Genomic DNA, 12,855 nt, shown 5'->3' on the forward strand with positions numbered 1-12,855 from the left:
TTTATTTTTTTTTTTTACAGTTTGAGTTGACAGGGCACAGTGTATTTGATTTCACTCATCCATGTGACCATGAAGAGCTGAGAGAAATGCTTACACACAGAAATGGTAAGAAAGAAAAAATCTATTTCATTTACTTAAAGATAGTTCTTGGTAGCATTAGTACAGTTGGATATCTGCCAGAGAAAGGTGTGGAGGGAACAAATAGTGTGTTTTGCTGCTTAAATCTCAAAATAAACCTTGTTCAGAGATAGTAACAGAAAAACCAAAATGTTTTGGCAATATCCTAACTGTAGGAGAGATGAGGCTACTCTTTAATCTAAAACAAAATTGATGACTAAAACGGAGTTATTGAGGATTGAAAGAATTCATGTGCCTACAGGGATAAAATTAGAGGTAGGTTGAATGAGAATTACCTTAAGCAATTGCTGTAGAAGGGTATGGAGAAGTTAAAATTGGTGCATTAGTCTTGGTCTGAGCTTGCCTTCACAGGACAACTTAAAAGAAAATGCTTTCTTCCGGAAATCTGTGGATACTATATTTGGGACACAGAAAACCTGATCAGGGAGTACTTGGACAGCCCCCAAAAGGGCTTTGGGATTGATGCTTCTCTGCACCTTTTAATTGGTGCGTGAAATTGGTATCTTTTCACAGATTTCTGACTCTTCTCCATCTGAGGGAGTGGAACACTGTGTTCACATGTTCTGTATGCTTTTCAATTTAACAAATGCCCATGAATTACTGCTTTTATGTCTTCTAAAGGTTTGGTAATGACTATAAAGACTTGGCAGCCTGCATGCCTCCAAATAAATCTGCTTTTCTCGGTTGTTAAAGTCTAAAATCCGACCTTTCTAATTCCTGTTTCATCAAACAAGGGTTATATGGACTCTGAATCTAGATAGTGATGAATTACCAAGCCCGACCTCTGCTTTCGTGTAGCGCTGTAAATCAGACATCTTTTCTGTTGGCTTTCTATTTAATTCAGTGGAAGACACCTGATAAGATAGCATAGCATTAAGGGCCCCAACTTTGATTTTGTAAGCATTTTCTAAACTTGTCTGCCCATAGTATTGAAGTAAGTCTAATAAGGCTAGATTAGACTTCCCGCCTCCCTCCACCTTTGGAATATAGTAATGCATCTGGGGGTTGGGCTGGGCTTGGGGAAACAACTTCACAAAAGCAGTGTAAAACAGCTGGTCTTGTTGCAAAAACTTATTCTTAAAAATGGCCTATTTCTAAGTTTCCTGCAGACCACCTCTAGCTTGTCGAGAATGACTAGACTGGAATAAGATGTCTGGAAAGCATTATTACAAAATCTGTTTTGCAAATGAAGTTGGCAGACAAAAGTCTAAATTACAGTAATAATGGTACATTTTTATATTTATTAGTATTCCCAGGTTGCATTCTACTGCAGCTCTTGCTTAAGTGGAATTATTTTGGTTTTGGATTGAGTATTAAATACTCCCCTTTGGGACTGTATGGGTGCAAATGAATATAACTGTGATTGGCAGAAAAACTGAACTGCATTCTGATTTTATGAAGTTGCTTTTTAATCTTTCAAAGCTGGTGATTTAAAAAATAGTCCAGTGCTCAATCAAGACTTGAGAAAGTTGCTTCATCTTTTACAGTTGCTTCTCAAAGTAGAGCCTTAAGCATCGGGACTTGATAATAATAATGCTGTGTGATCTCCAACTATAAATTTCTAGATTGGTTTAACTCTTTCAAAAGCATACTGAATTATCTAAGTTTTGGCCACTTCTCTGAACTCTGCTGTATTTTTATTAGTTTTTTTCCCCCTCCTTTACTGAGGATATTTTGATGTGGCATAAAGTAGGCTTGTCCCCATTAGTCTTCGCCTCTACTAGAAGCTATACACGATGTAGCATGGGGCTTTTAACATTTTTTCGAATTAATTTTGTCAAGCTAGTAGCTGCAGTACAAGCCACGATGCAGAATTTCATAGCTACCATTGTCTGTGGAGAAGGAGAGCAAATTATTATATAAACTTGTATCAGAAGTAAGCTTTCATGTTGTAAACTTCCACCCCCCACCATGATTTGGTCCTCACTCTTTGGCATGTCTTGGCAAACTCACTCTTCTGCTGCTCTTTATCCGAAGTGTTTTATTTCCTTCTTCCACGCACAGCGAGCTGCTTGCAGCTTTCTTGATAGGATCAGTTTGCATTTTCTTTGCCCAGAATAGCCTAGCTAGTAATTGACTCTGAAAGGTTCTGCCCTGTAAAGGCAAAAACTGAACTTAAGGCCTGCTGTTAGCAAGTAGGGCCAAAAAATGAGTGCTACTAATATTAATTTGCATTAGGAATTCTTGACTGCCCCCCTGCCAAGAATCGAGAATGCTAATAATGTGTTTAAAAACTTGGTCCCTGTTTACACTGAGTATAAATCACTGGAGATATTTGGATGCATGTAACCAGCAGAGTAGTTAATTTTGAACTGAAAAACTTAAAATACCGTAGTCCTAAAGACCTACAGGCCAAAACTTACTTGATTTGAACCTCCCTGCAGAGAGTTACCGATGCCTTTCAATGCAGACGAACTCAACAGTACTTTCATTCTGCACGTTCTTATGATACAGATCTTAAAACATTGAAACTTCAGGTTTTTGTTTACCTCACAGTAGAATTAGTCCTGAGAAGTGTTATCGGAAGTGGTGTTAGGTTGATCAATCTTTATAATTTTTTGGGGTCTTTCCCTAGTCTTAGAGTTCCATAACTTGTTGGTTGGTTTGTTGGGGTTTTTTTATACCTTTGGAAGATGATCCAAGAGCTTAAGAATTGTTTACTATTTGCTTTTTTGTTAGGTCCTGTGAAAAAGGGCAAAGAGCAAAACACAGAGCGCAGCTTTTTTCTCAGAATGAAGTGTACGCTGACTAGCAGGGGAAGAACAGTGAATATAAAGTCTGCTACGTGGAAGGTAACTAATGCAAAGGAATGTTTACGTAGTTTGGCAGCTTCCTCTTCAGATGTCCTAACACTGTATTTCAACATTTTTACTTAGTGAAACTCAAGCTCATTACACAAAATGCTTAACTAATTTAATGATTGTGTTTCAATGTGCTGAATTTTAATGCTGAATATGTCACAGAGGTAACTGAAACAATGTTGTAAAATTAGTTTTTCAAAACTCTTTGAATGAATTCTCCTTTTTAAATTAGAGGTAATTTACTTACTAGAAATTATAATTACTAAATATATTTGCATAAAGCTTTCTCTGAGAAAAAAATATTTGACCCCACTTATGCTGATACCTAATTTCTTTTGATTTGACACTGTGAATGTGACAGTTGAGGTCTCTCTGAAGGACTTCAATACCATTCTTTCTGAAGCTGCTGGCTATCCCTTTTGTAACAGTTGGAACAAAAAGAGTCCAGCCTAATAACTTTCTGCAGTGAATGCATTTTCTCTTCTGGACAAAAAGTAACCTTTTACTGTATCGAGTGGTATTGTGGTTCACAATTCTCTTTTATAACTTAAATTTAGTTATTCTGGATCAAACAACTTCTTTGCTGCTGTCTGTGAACAATTTCTACTTCAGAATTGTTAAAAAACAAAACACAAAATATAAAATTTCATTGTCTCTTGAAGAATATATTTGATCTCTAACACCACGTCTGCAGAAGAGCCAAAATGGAGGTTGCTACTATTACCATAACATTTAAATAGTAAGATGCCTTTTGCTGAGGCAATTGCTTCTCAGTGTCATCATTAAGGTAACTTTTCCAAAGAAGAACAGTTCACAGAATTGCAGAAATGTCTAGCGTTGCTTCAGCCAGCACCCAAGAGGAAAGAGTTGGCAGCCCGTGTACTCGTCGCAGTCTGTGTAGCATGGGGAGGAGAACTGCTGCTCTCCTTTAGCCAGCACCTGAAAGCGCTGCTGCATTCTGGTGTTGCTGGCATGTCGAGGGGGAGGGGAGGGGAAGGACTTCGCGCTGGGTGCGCTAAGGGAAGCACAATTGTGTGTTGTCTGACAGGCAAGAACTTAATCTCTTTCTAAAGTATAACTTTCCCATAGGTACTCCACTGCACTGGACACATTCGTGTATATGACACATGTGGTAATCAAACTCACTGTGGCTACAAAAAGCCTCCCATGACATGTCTGGTGTTGATCTGTGAACCTATTCCTCATCCATCAAACATTGAGGTCCCCTTGGACAGTAAAACGTTCCTCAGTCGTCACAGCCTTGACATGAAATTTTCCTATTGTGATGAAAGGTAATACATATTTTGTACTTGAAAAATTTGAAGGAATTGCAGCGTTGGTGCATGTTGGCTGATGTTGGCCTTGCACATTCATGTAGTCTAACTTGTTAACTTGATTCATCTGTGCAATGGAACCATCAGTGGGATGCTTTGGCTTTTACTAACTGATAAGGATGTCTTATTTAAAAGCCAGATTTTTAAATCTGAAGGAGAGTGCAGCATTATTGCTTTGGAATAAATCCTTTGCCTGCAGTTAACTGCCTGTGCAAACTGGTCTTTAGTGTAGTGGCAGTGATTAAATCGAAATGAGAAGATTCTTCTGGACACTGAAAAAACAGGAAGGATTTTAGGATTGTCAAAGATGGTGATGCATTTTGGTGACTGAAAAGAGTGTTTGTGTAACGCTTGTCAGATGCGTTTCATTGCTACCGCTTCACCCCTTTCCCTTCCTCAGGAGGTCAGTGCCGGCTTTCTCCAGTTCAGGGAAAAAAAAACCCAACAAAAAACAAACAAAAAAACCCAAACCCCCAAAAATTTCAGCTGTACTTCTACTATGATCCATCTGCTGTTGAAAATGATGTTTTGGTACAAATCATGGATCGTAGTCAAATACATAAGACTGTTCTTACTATCCTCTGGAAACTTTGCTTGACAAATTTGAACAACAGAAGTGAAGGGAATCATTGGCCTGAGAGGTTTTTTTTGTGGTTTCAGGGGTTTTTGTTTGTTTGGGTTTTTCGTGTTTGTAATCTGGTATTATTTGTTACTGCCTGTTTCCTTTTATAACAAAACCAAACTCCTAACTAGTTGCTGCAGTTAAACATCTCGTTGCATTTGTGCAGTTTATTTCCTGTCCTCTGCTGTAACTACCTTTCTGGGACTGATGGTGTCACAGAAAAGGTACTTATTTGGTCACATTCTGCATGTAGAATAGGGCAAAATTAATGTGTTCCCCTGGTTAGCAATGCCCTCTAGGGGCTGAAGGAAAGAGAGTCTTCTTTAAAAGCTGGCCGTGGTTGAGTGGGAAGAATAAATCCCAACTCCTAATTTCTCTTAGTTGCAGATTTAAAACTGTTGAAGCATGTCTTTTATTTTATTAAATTCTCATATTTGTGTAAGCTGGATACACAAGTCCATAAGTTGCTGGTCTACCTTTCAGAAAAAAAGAAAAAAAGTCTAGAAAGCAGGTATTTACTTAATCCTGTCTAGCACAGGACATGATTTATAAAGTATTCAGTGAGAAATAAAATCCTATGCCTGCTGAAATTTCTCTTAAAAAAAATCATAAAAAATGGCAATTTATTTCAAAATGAAAACTCCCAGTAAACCAAAATTGCTGCTAATATGTATGGAAGTTAGGATTTTTTCTAGATATGCAAGCATCCAACTGCTCTGTCATTTGTGCTAGCCCATGTCTGCTTTTACTTAGCAATTTTTTTTTACTTGTTTTAAAGAATTACAGAGTTGATGGGGTATGAGCCAGAAGAACTCCTGGGTCGCTCAATCTATGAGTACTATCATGCGCTGGATTCTGATCATCTGACCAAAACACATCATGACAGTAAGTAAAAAGATGTATTTAAAGCCCTCCAACTACAAGAGATGAAATACAGCACCAGGGAAAAGCAGCAGAAGAACGAGGGCTGCCTTCTAATTGCAGACATGAATCTGCAGTGAATACTCACCTGAAATGGTTTTTGGTTCTTCTGCCTGTAATTAAAGCTGGTATCCTTTCTGCTTTCAGTGTTCACAAAAGGGCAGGTGACAACAGGACAGTACAGAATGCTTGCTAAACAAGGTGGCTATGTCTGGGTTGAAACTCAAGCAACTGTCATATACAACACTAAGAATTCTCAGCCACAGTGCATAGTGTGTGTAAACTATGTGTTGAGGTAAGTTGAGTGGACATCGCTATTCTTTGTCATCATCTTTATTGAAAACAAAGTCAGGTTCTGATAGCACTGCATCTTTTTTCAACTTGCTGAGAATGTGATCCCCTGTTGAATATGTTACGATGTTACTATTTCCTACCGATGAAATTTTGCTTAGAATACTGCCAGTCCTGGGATTAGGAATTGTATTTGAAAACAAAACACTTTTTTGATCTAGTGATGTCAGTAGGAAGATCTCTGCAGGCAAATGAGCGTAGGGCCAGTCTCTTTTGTACTGTTGCAATGCAACCATTTGAGAATTTGCGTGCATTCTAGACAACTCCCTAATTTTGTCCACAGTCTGGAGCAGTTAATTTCACTAATAACTTTTAGTCATGGAGTGAGAGCAGCAGTAATGATGTCTTTCTTAGTCCCATTTATCTTTTTCTTCCTTAGAATTCCTGTTTTAATTGAAAGCTTCAAATGAAGGCAGACTTGTTGACTGATTTTTTGCAATTGTATAATAGTCCTAAACTAGTTTTTCAAAACTTTAGTGAATGTACCAGTATCAGTCTTACCAACATATTGCATGTTCGTTTAAAACCAAGAAAGTGTTTTAGGAAATGTCTTTTTTTCTCCTTAATTTCTCAGTGCTTTCATAAAAGCATGTTTATTTTTATTACTTTTTCTGATGGCCCACTTTGTCTATTACATTTGAGGGAAGAATGAGTAAAAAAAAAAATAATCTTGAAAGCTCCTATTTTGTGGGGTGTGTGGTGGTTTTGAGGGGTTTCTTTGTTTTGTTTTGGTTTTTTTCAACTTAACAAAATGTTCAAGCCTGAATTTATTCCTTTTAGTTGTTCTTTGACAGTCATCTTCCTTTCTGTCTGACAGTGGAATTGTTCAGAAGGACTTGATTTTTTCCCTTGGACAAACTGAGCGTATGCTGAAACCAGTGGAGTCTCCTGATATGAAAATGACCAAAATATTCAGCAAAGATGACCTGGATGATACTAACAGCCTATTTGAAAAACTTAAACAGGAACCAGATGCTTTAACTGTGCTGGCTCCAGCTGCTGGAGACACAATTATCTCTCTAGATTTCAGCAGTAATGGTGGGTGTGCGTTTAAATTGGAGAGCATGCTAATTAGTAAAGTTAGTATTTCACAGCAAATTTTGAAAAATAACCTCCCGGTATGACTTGCCTAGTGGTATTTCAGCTGCTGTTTAAATTTAATGAGGTCCATAGACACGCACAGTATTGTTACTTAGGTTGATGGTTTCTTTTAATTTTTATAGAGTCTGATGAACAACAATGTGATGAAGTTCCTTTGTATAACGATGTAATGCTCCCCTCATCCAGTGAGAAATTGCAGAATATAAATATGGCAATGTCCCCACTACCTGCCTCTGAAACTACAAAGCCACTTCGTAGCAATGCTGATCCTGCACTCAATAGAGAAGTTGTATCAAAGCTGGAGCCAAACACAGAGCCACTCGAACTTTCTTTTACCATGCCTCAGGTGCAAGAACAACCAACCAGCCCTTCTGATGCAAGTACCAGCCAAAGTTCACCTGAGGTTAGTTTCGTAATTTGGATATGCTGTCATTAAAAACGTATGTGCTGTTAGGTCTTGTGGAGCAAACCTGGTTAAGGATGCAGCCAAGACAAGAATTGAAAATTATTTCTATGCTGTGACTTAAGCTCGTGTCATGATCTGAGGAAAGAAAGATAAATTTTCATACTGAGAATTATCTTTTCATTAAAGTGAATCTTGCATACACATAAAATGCCACCTGATAGAAATAAGAAGAGCTTGGGATTGGTCTTTCTAGAAAGAATGGTTCAGAGATAACTCCTCTAAATAGCAAATTAGTTGCAATAAATTACTGTAAAGACTACTTCCAGGTTCCAACTAATTGTGTGCTTCCCAAATGGGGTAAATTTGAATGTATACTGATAATTGTGTGTTCCTTTCCCATTTTAATTTTGTGCAACTATAGCTTGGAATTAGTTTTTATATTAGAACATTTTTCAGAGAACCTGTAGATACAATGCAAAATGATGTAATAACAGAAACTTAAAACTGCACTCAAAATGTTTTCACAGCCCAGTAGTCCCAACGACTACTGCTTTGATGTGGATAATGATATGGCTAATGAATTCAAACTGGAATTAGTGGAGAAACTCTTTGCAATAGATACAGAAGCAAAAAATCCATTCTCTACTCAGGTAATGTACATTAACATTCTGTATCTCAAATACTTATTCTCAGCATGGTTCTCTTTCTCTTAGAATGTCTTCAGGAACTTCCTTCCTATTTTATATAATATTTTTATTAAAATAAATTGCAAAAAAATATTGTAAGGATCTGGTAAAAGGAAGAGCCTTAATGAAGTCATAGCTGCAATATTCTTACATATTGATGTTTTTTTACCTCTTGTCTTTTCCAGGAAACTGATTTAGATTTGGAGATGTTGGCTCCTTACATCCCAATGGATGATGACTTCCAGTTGCGATCCTTTGATCAGCTATCTCCACTGGAAAGCAGTTCTTCTGGCTCTCAAAATGCAGCCACCATTACCATATTTCAGCAGACTCAGACACCATCAAGTACTGCTGATGAAATAAAACCAGTGACGGAGCATGTGGAAGATGTGAAGACACTAATTGTTCCTTCATCTCCTGCCCACGTAGTCAATGAAACGAGTAGTGCCCCAGCGTCACCGTACAGTGGGAACAGGAGTCGAACTGCATCTCCAATCAGAGCAGGAAAAGGAACACTGGATCAGACGGAAAAATCTTCTCCAGGAGCACCCAGTTTGCTAACAGTCACTCTAAATAAAAGGTATTTTAAAAGCAAATTTTAAGCCCTAGTATCTGATCAAGAAATAAGATATAATACACTTTTAAATACTGACAGCAGTTGTATGTTGTCTTTGGCATTCTACTTCAAAGTAGAAATTGATACATTTAAATTTGGACACTTGAAACAAGGGTGGGGTTTGGTGGTTTTTTTTGGTTCTAGTAAGCTTCCCTAAAATTAATTGCACAGTAGCTTTTACAAAAACATCTTATGTAATAGGCAGCTACTGTATGCAAGCATTGTTAGTCATTTTGTTCTGCTCTTGTATCTGACATGCAGCCTTTTAAAAAGAATGCAGCAGGCAATTTACAAGTAGTTATACCCATACAGTATTTCTGATGCTTTTCTTGTCCACTTTGCTTTGACGTAAGAGGTGACTACAGTCTGTGTGCTACATTTATTGCTTTTAAAATGAGCCCTATTTCATGATGGACTGGACTGTGGGATGTGTAGTACATATGTATCATTATAGAAAATTCCACAAAGTCAAACATCAGACTTTTGGTACATAGAAGATTTATCGGTACACAGAAATCCTCAGAATAGACTTTTTATCACCCTTCCCTCCCTCCTTCCTGTTGAAAGTGAATTGCTGAACTTTTATGCTCTTTTTTTTCCTGCAAAGACTTTAAAATTTTTGTTGTAACTCATTGTGAGCTTCATAGCAAGATTAAAAGCTGTCATTTGCTATGCTCATAGACAATGATTGTTGAAATGAGTACATTATGAAAGAAAAATAGTATAGTTCATAAATTCAGTTCTGTGATATTGTATATAAGTGTCACCACAAAAGAAAAATGGGTTGAGGATAGTAGAAACGTCTTAACAGCCTGAATCAATTTTTCTTAGATCTACTGCAATGGATGAAGAACTAAATCCAAAGATGCTAGCTTTGCATAATGCTCAGAGAAAACGAAAAATGGAACATGATGGTTCACTTTTTCAGGCAGTTGGAATTGTGAGTTTTGTTTTACCATTTTAAAATATTCACTTTTAACCTTGCAATTTCTGAAATGAGGCATCAGTGCAGACTCCTGAGTTTAGCTGTTGGTATGCAGTGCAATCTTGGGATCAGAGATAATTGTTGGACAGTGAAATTCCCACATATATGCAGATACTGACTCTAGTTCTCTCTTACTGTCAGCTGTTTCGAAAGTGTCCTGTATACCCAAGCACATTTCTTGATTAGATAGAAGATACTCTTCCGTGAACATACACGTTTTTCAGTAGAATGTGTACAAGTGTAGACATCACATTTAAGTTTGTAATTGCCATATTTATTTAACTTTTGAACTCAAACTCAATGTTCCTATTTGTAGATACTGGAGATTGTTCTTATTGCTTCTTTCTACGCTTTCATTTTTCCATCAAATCTGAGTGTCCTTTATCTGATCGGATAACAAGACTATCTCTGAACCATAAGGGAATAGAATTCATATAACCTAGCAAATGTATTACTACCGCTTCAATTTCACGCACGCTTTTATAGTATTAGTGTGTGTGACTGAGTAGCTCATCACCTGTCCTAGGCATTCAAAAGAAAATTCTTAAGTATTGTTAGATTTGTGTCACTTAATTGGGGCTATCCAGCTTGTTACTTTCTAGAAGGGTATTTTGTCTCCATAGTCTTTGTTTCTTACTGACAGTTCTTAGTATTTTGAAACCTTGAGCTTTGCCATTACCTACTGTTACCTCTCTTCTTGCCTTCATTGTAAATTTCTACTTATCTTAAGTTTTGCACAGTTAATTCTTAGTTGCTTTACTGCAAAGTAGCCTTTGAGATTCTTTGTTTCTTTAGTGGTCCACCTCCTAGGTGTAGTCACCCATCATGTCTTACAGTGCAGGATTACTTTTCTTCTGAGCTATGAATTATTCCTGTATTAGCATTCTGGTTTGAGCATGAGAGAAATCACTATATGCTGTTTTTATTAGTGCTCTCTGGAAGAGCTGAGAGAGCTTTTATACGTCCACTTTTTCTGAGGCAAGCAGGCTATATTTTTTTTTTAAAAAAAAAACAAATAATTGTACTTATGCCATTGTTTTCATTTGCTAAATGCTTTCTTTGCACCTTCAGGCATGTTGTTCTCTTGCTTCTGGTAGCTCTGTAAGAATTCATAGCTCTGTGAGACATTTTATTGCCTCCCCTTGCCTTTTTCTCATGCCTTGGTGTTACAGCTGTCATACAGTGTTGCTGATAATGCTCAAAATGGCATGGGATGACATTAAATACACAGAATGCAAGCAGGTCTGTATTGACTGCTGTCGTAGCCTTCAGGCTTCTATGCTTACTGGCTTTTTAATGCTTAAAGGTTCAAAATTCATCCTTTGTTAAACCTTTTTCTTTTTTCTTCTGTATCTGACAAAGACGTTGCAAATATTTTGATGGTTCCTTCACAGTCAGAAGCTGGATTTTCCATGTACCTGCTTCTTACTGACATTATTTCAAGCAAGTGCTTTTATTGTTTGGTTGCTTTTTCCACAATGGATTTCTGAGAGGATGAATTGGGCCTTGCACACACACAGAAGAAAAATGGAATTAAGTCCAGGCTTACAGTACATGGGATTGTGCAAAAACTTGCCACAACTTCACTGTAAGGAAGTGGGATTTATTTTGCAAAGAGTGAAAATAAGTGAGGACCAAAGTAAAATACTACTTCAGGCTTCAAGAAAACAGGAGAATTAGAGAAGGGCAAGATGTGTTATAGTAATATTATGAAATAACGATCCAGATCATTACATTGAAAAAGATACAAGCTACACCTTTCTTAATATGAAGGGCTGTATTGCATTCACAGTGAAAAAAACCAAACCAAAACACCAGCAATGATGTAGGTGACTAACCTCCCTATGAAATGCAGCTTCTAGGTCCCAGTTGTTTAACTAAACTTTTATTACACAGCTGTCCTTGGACTTGCGTAGATGTTTTATAACCTGAAAACATATGTTCTTTTCTGTTTTAAGTGTTCAGGGTAATGGCAGCATTCTGAAATACTTTTTCCTCTTTTTGCAGCAGTCAGTACTACTAACAAGACAAAACTTTGCAGATTCAACTACTTTTGCTAGCAAACTTGGTATTAAGATGGCATTTTTTCCTTCTACCCTATCTGTTGCAGTAGCAGCTTCTTCTTACTTATCCTAATTATACGGAGCCCTTGAAAGCTTTCCCATCTCTGTATCTTCTGTGCTGCTGTCAAAACGATATGCTAAGGAGCCGTACCTGCAGTGGAATGGCTTAGGACTGCATTCCCCACAAGACTTGGGTCAGGTGGCTTGGTGGCAGTAACTGGAGTGCCAGCAGAATTTACATCTTAAACTTAGATAGAATCGACCTACCGAGGTTCCTGAATCTCCTGTCTATGTTATTAATTCCAGTGCAGAAAACTGTGAGAGATTTCAGTGAAAACCTGATGCTTAGTCACCTAAGAGCAGTGGTAATTAAATGGGTGTGTATGTTGTACCTGTACATGCTAATCTTGAGTATGGTAACTAATGATAACCAGGATTATTTTCTGTAAGGGAAGTAAGGTCTTGAAATCTGATTCAGTTTTCTTTGGCCAGTGTACTTGGAAATGTATTTCTCCCCAAGTTCTGAACAAAGTCCACTTTAAATTGTAGTAGTGCCTAACATTAGTGACAGAAACTAATTTGGAAGAGGGATGTGGAGGGCTAGAAAGATGCAGTATTCATTAAAGGAGATTATTTCATTTCTTTCTAGGGGTCTTTATTCCAGCAGACAGGTGACCGTGGGGGAAATGCATCACTGGCTTGGAAACGTGTAAAGGGATGCAAAACAAATGGTCATAACGGAGTGGAGCAAAAGACAATCATTCTACTATCAACTGGTTAGTATCCTCTTTTAATACATAGAGAGGGGTGGAGGGGGCTGCGTGAAAGAGA

General features: G+C 37.5%; 1 protein-coding gene and 1 long non-coding RNA gene across 7 annotated transcripts in view; one reads left to right on the top strand and one right to left on the bottom strand.

Moving 5' to 3' along the window:
* HIF1A (hypoxia inducible factor 1 subunit alpha) overlaps positions 1-12,855 on the top strand; it is a 35,412-nt gene that overhangs the window by 16,731 nt on the left and 5,826 nt on the right. For all 5 annotated transcript variants that reach the window (XM_056345495.1, XM_056345498.1, XM_056345496.1 and 2 more), the window contains exons 4-14: positions 21-105; positions 2,818-2,930; positions 4,029-4,231; positions 5,674-5,780; positions 5,964-6,111; positions 6,985-7,205; positions 7,391-7,671; positions 8,202-8,324; positions 8,546-8,940; positions 9,808-9,916; positions 12,674-12,800. In XM_056345495.1, coding sequence (XP_056201470.1) covers positions 21-105; positions 2,818-2,930; positions 4,029-4,231; positions 5,674-5,780; positions 5,964-6,111; positions 6,985-7,205; positions 7,391-7,671; positions 8,202-8,324; positions 8,546-8,940; positions 9,808-9,916; positions 12,674-12,800 — 1,912 coding nt within the window. The remainder of the gene's footprint in view (positions 1-20; positions 106-2,817; positions 2,931-4,028; positions 4,232-5,673; positions 5,781-5,963; positions 6,112-6,984; positions 7,206-7,390; positions 7,672-8,201; positions 8,325-8,545; positions 8,941-9,807; positions 9,917-12,673; positions 12,801-12,855) is intronic.
* The window catches only part of LOC130152267 (uncharacterized), a 31,651-nt gene that overhangs the window by 10,780 nt on the left and 8,016 nt on the right, over positions 1-12,855 (bottom strand). The window lies entirely within an intron of this gene.

This window comes from Falco biarmicus, chromosome 7 (assembly GCF_023638135.1).
Source record: "Falco biarmicus isolate bFalBia1 chromosome 7, bFalBia1.pri, whole genome shotgun sequence".
Taxonomy (NCBI): Eukaryota; Metazoa; Chordata; class Aves; order Falconiformes; family Falconidae; genus Falco; species Falco biarmicus.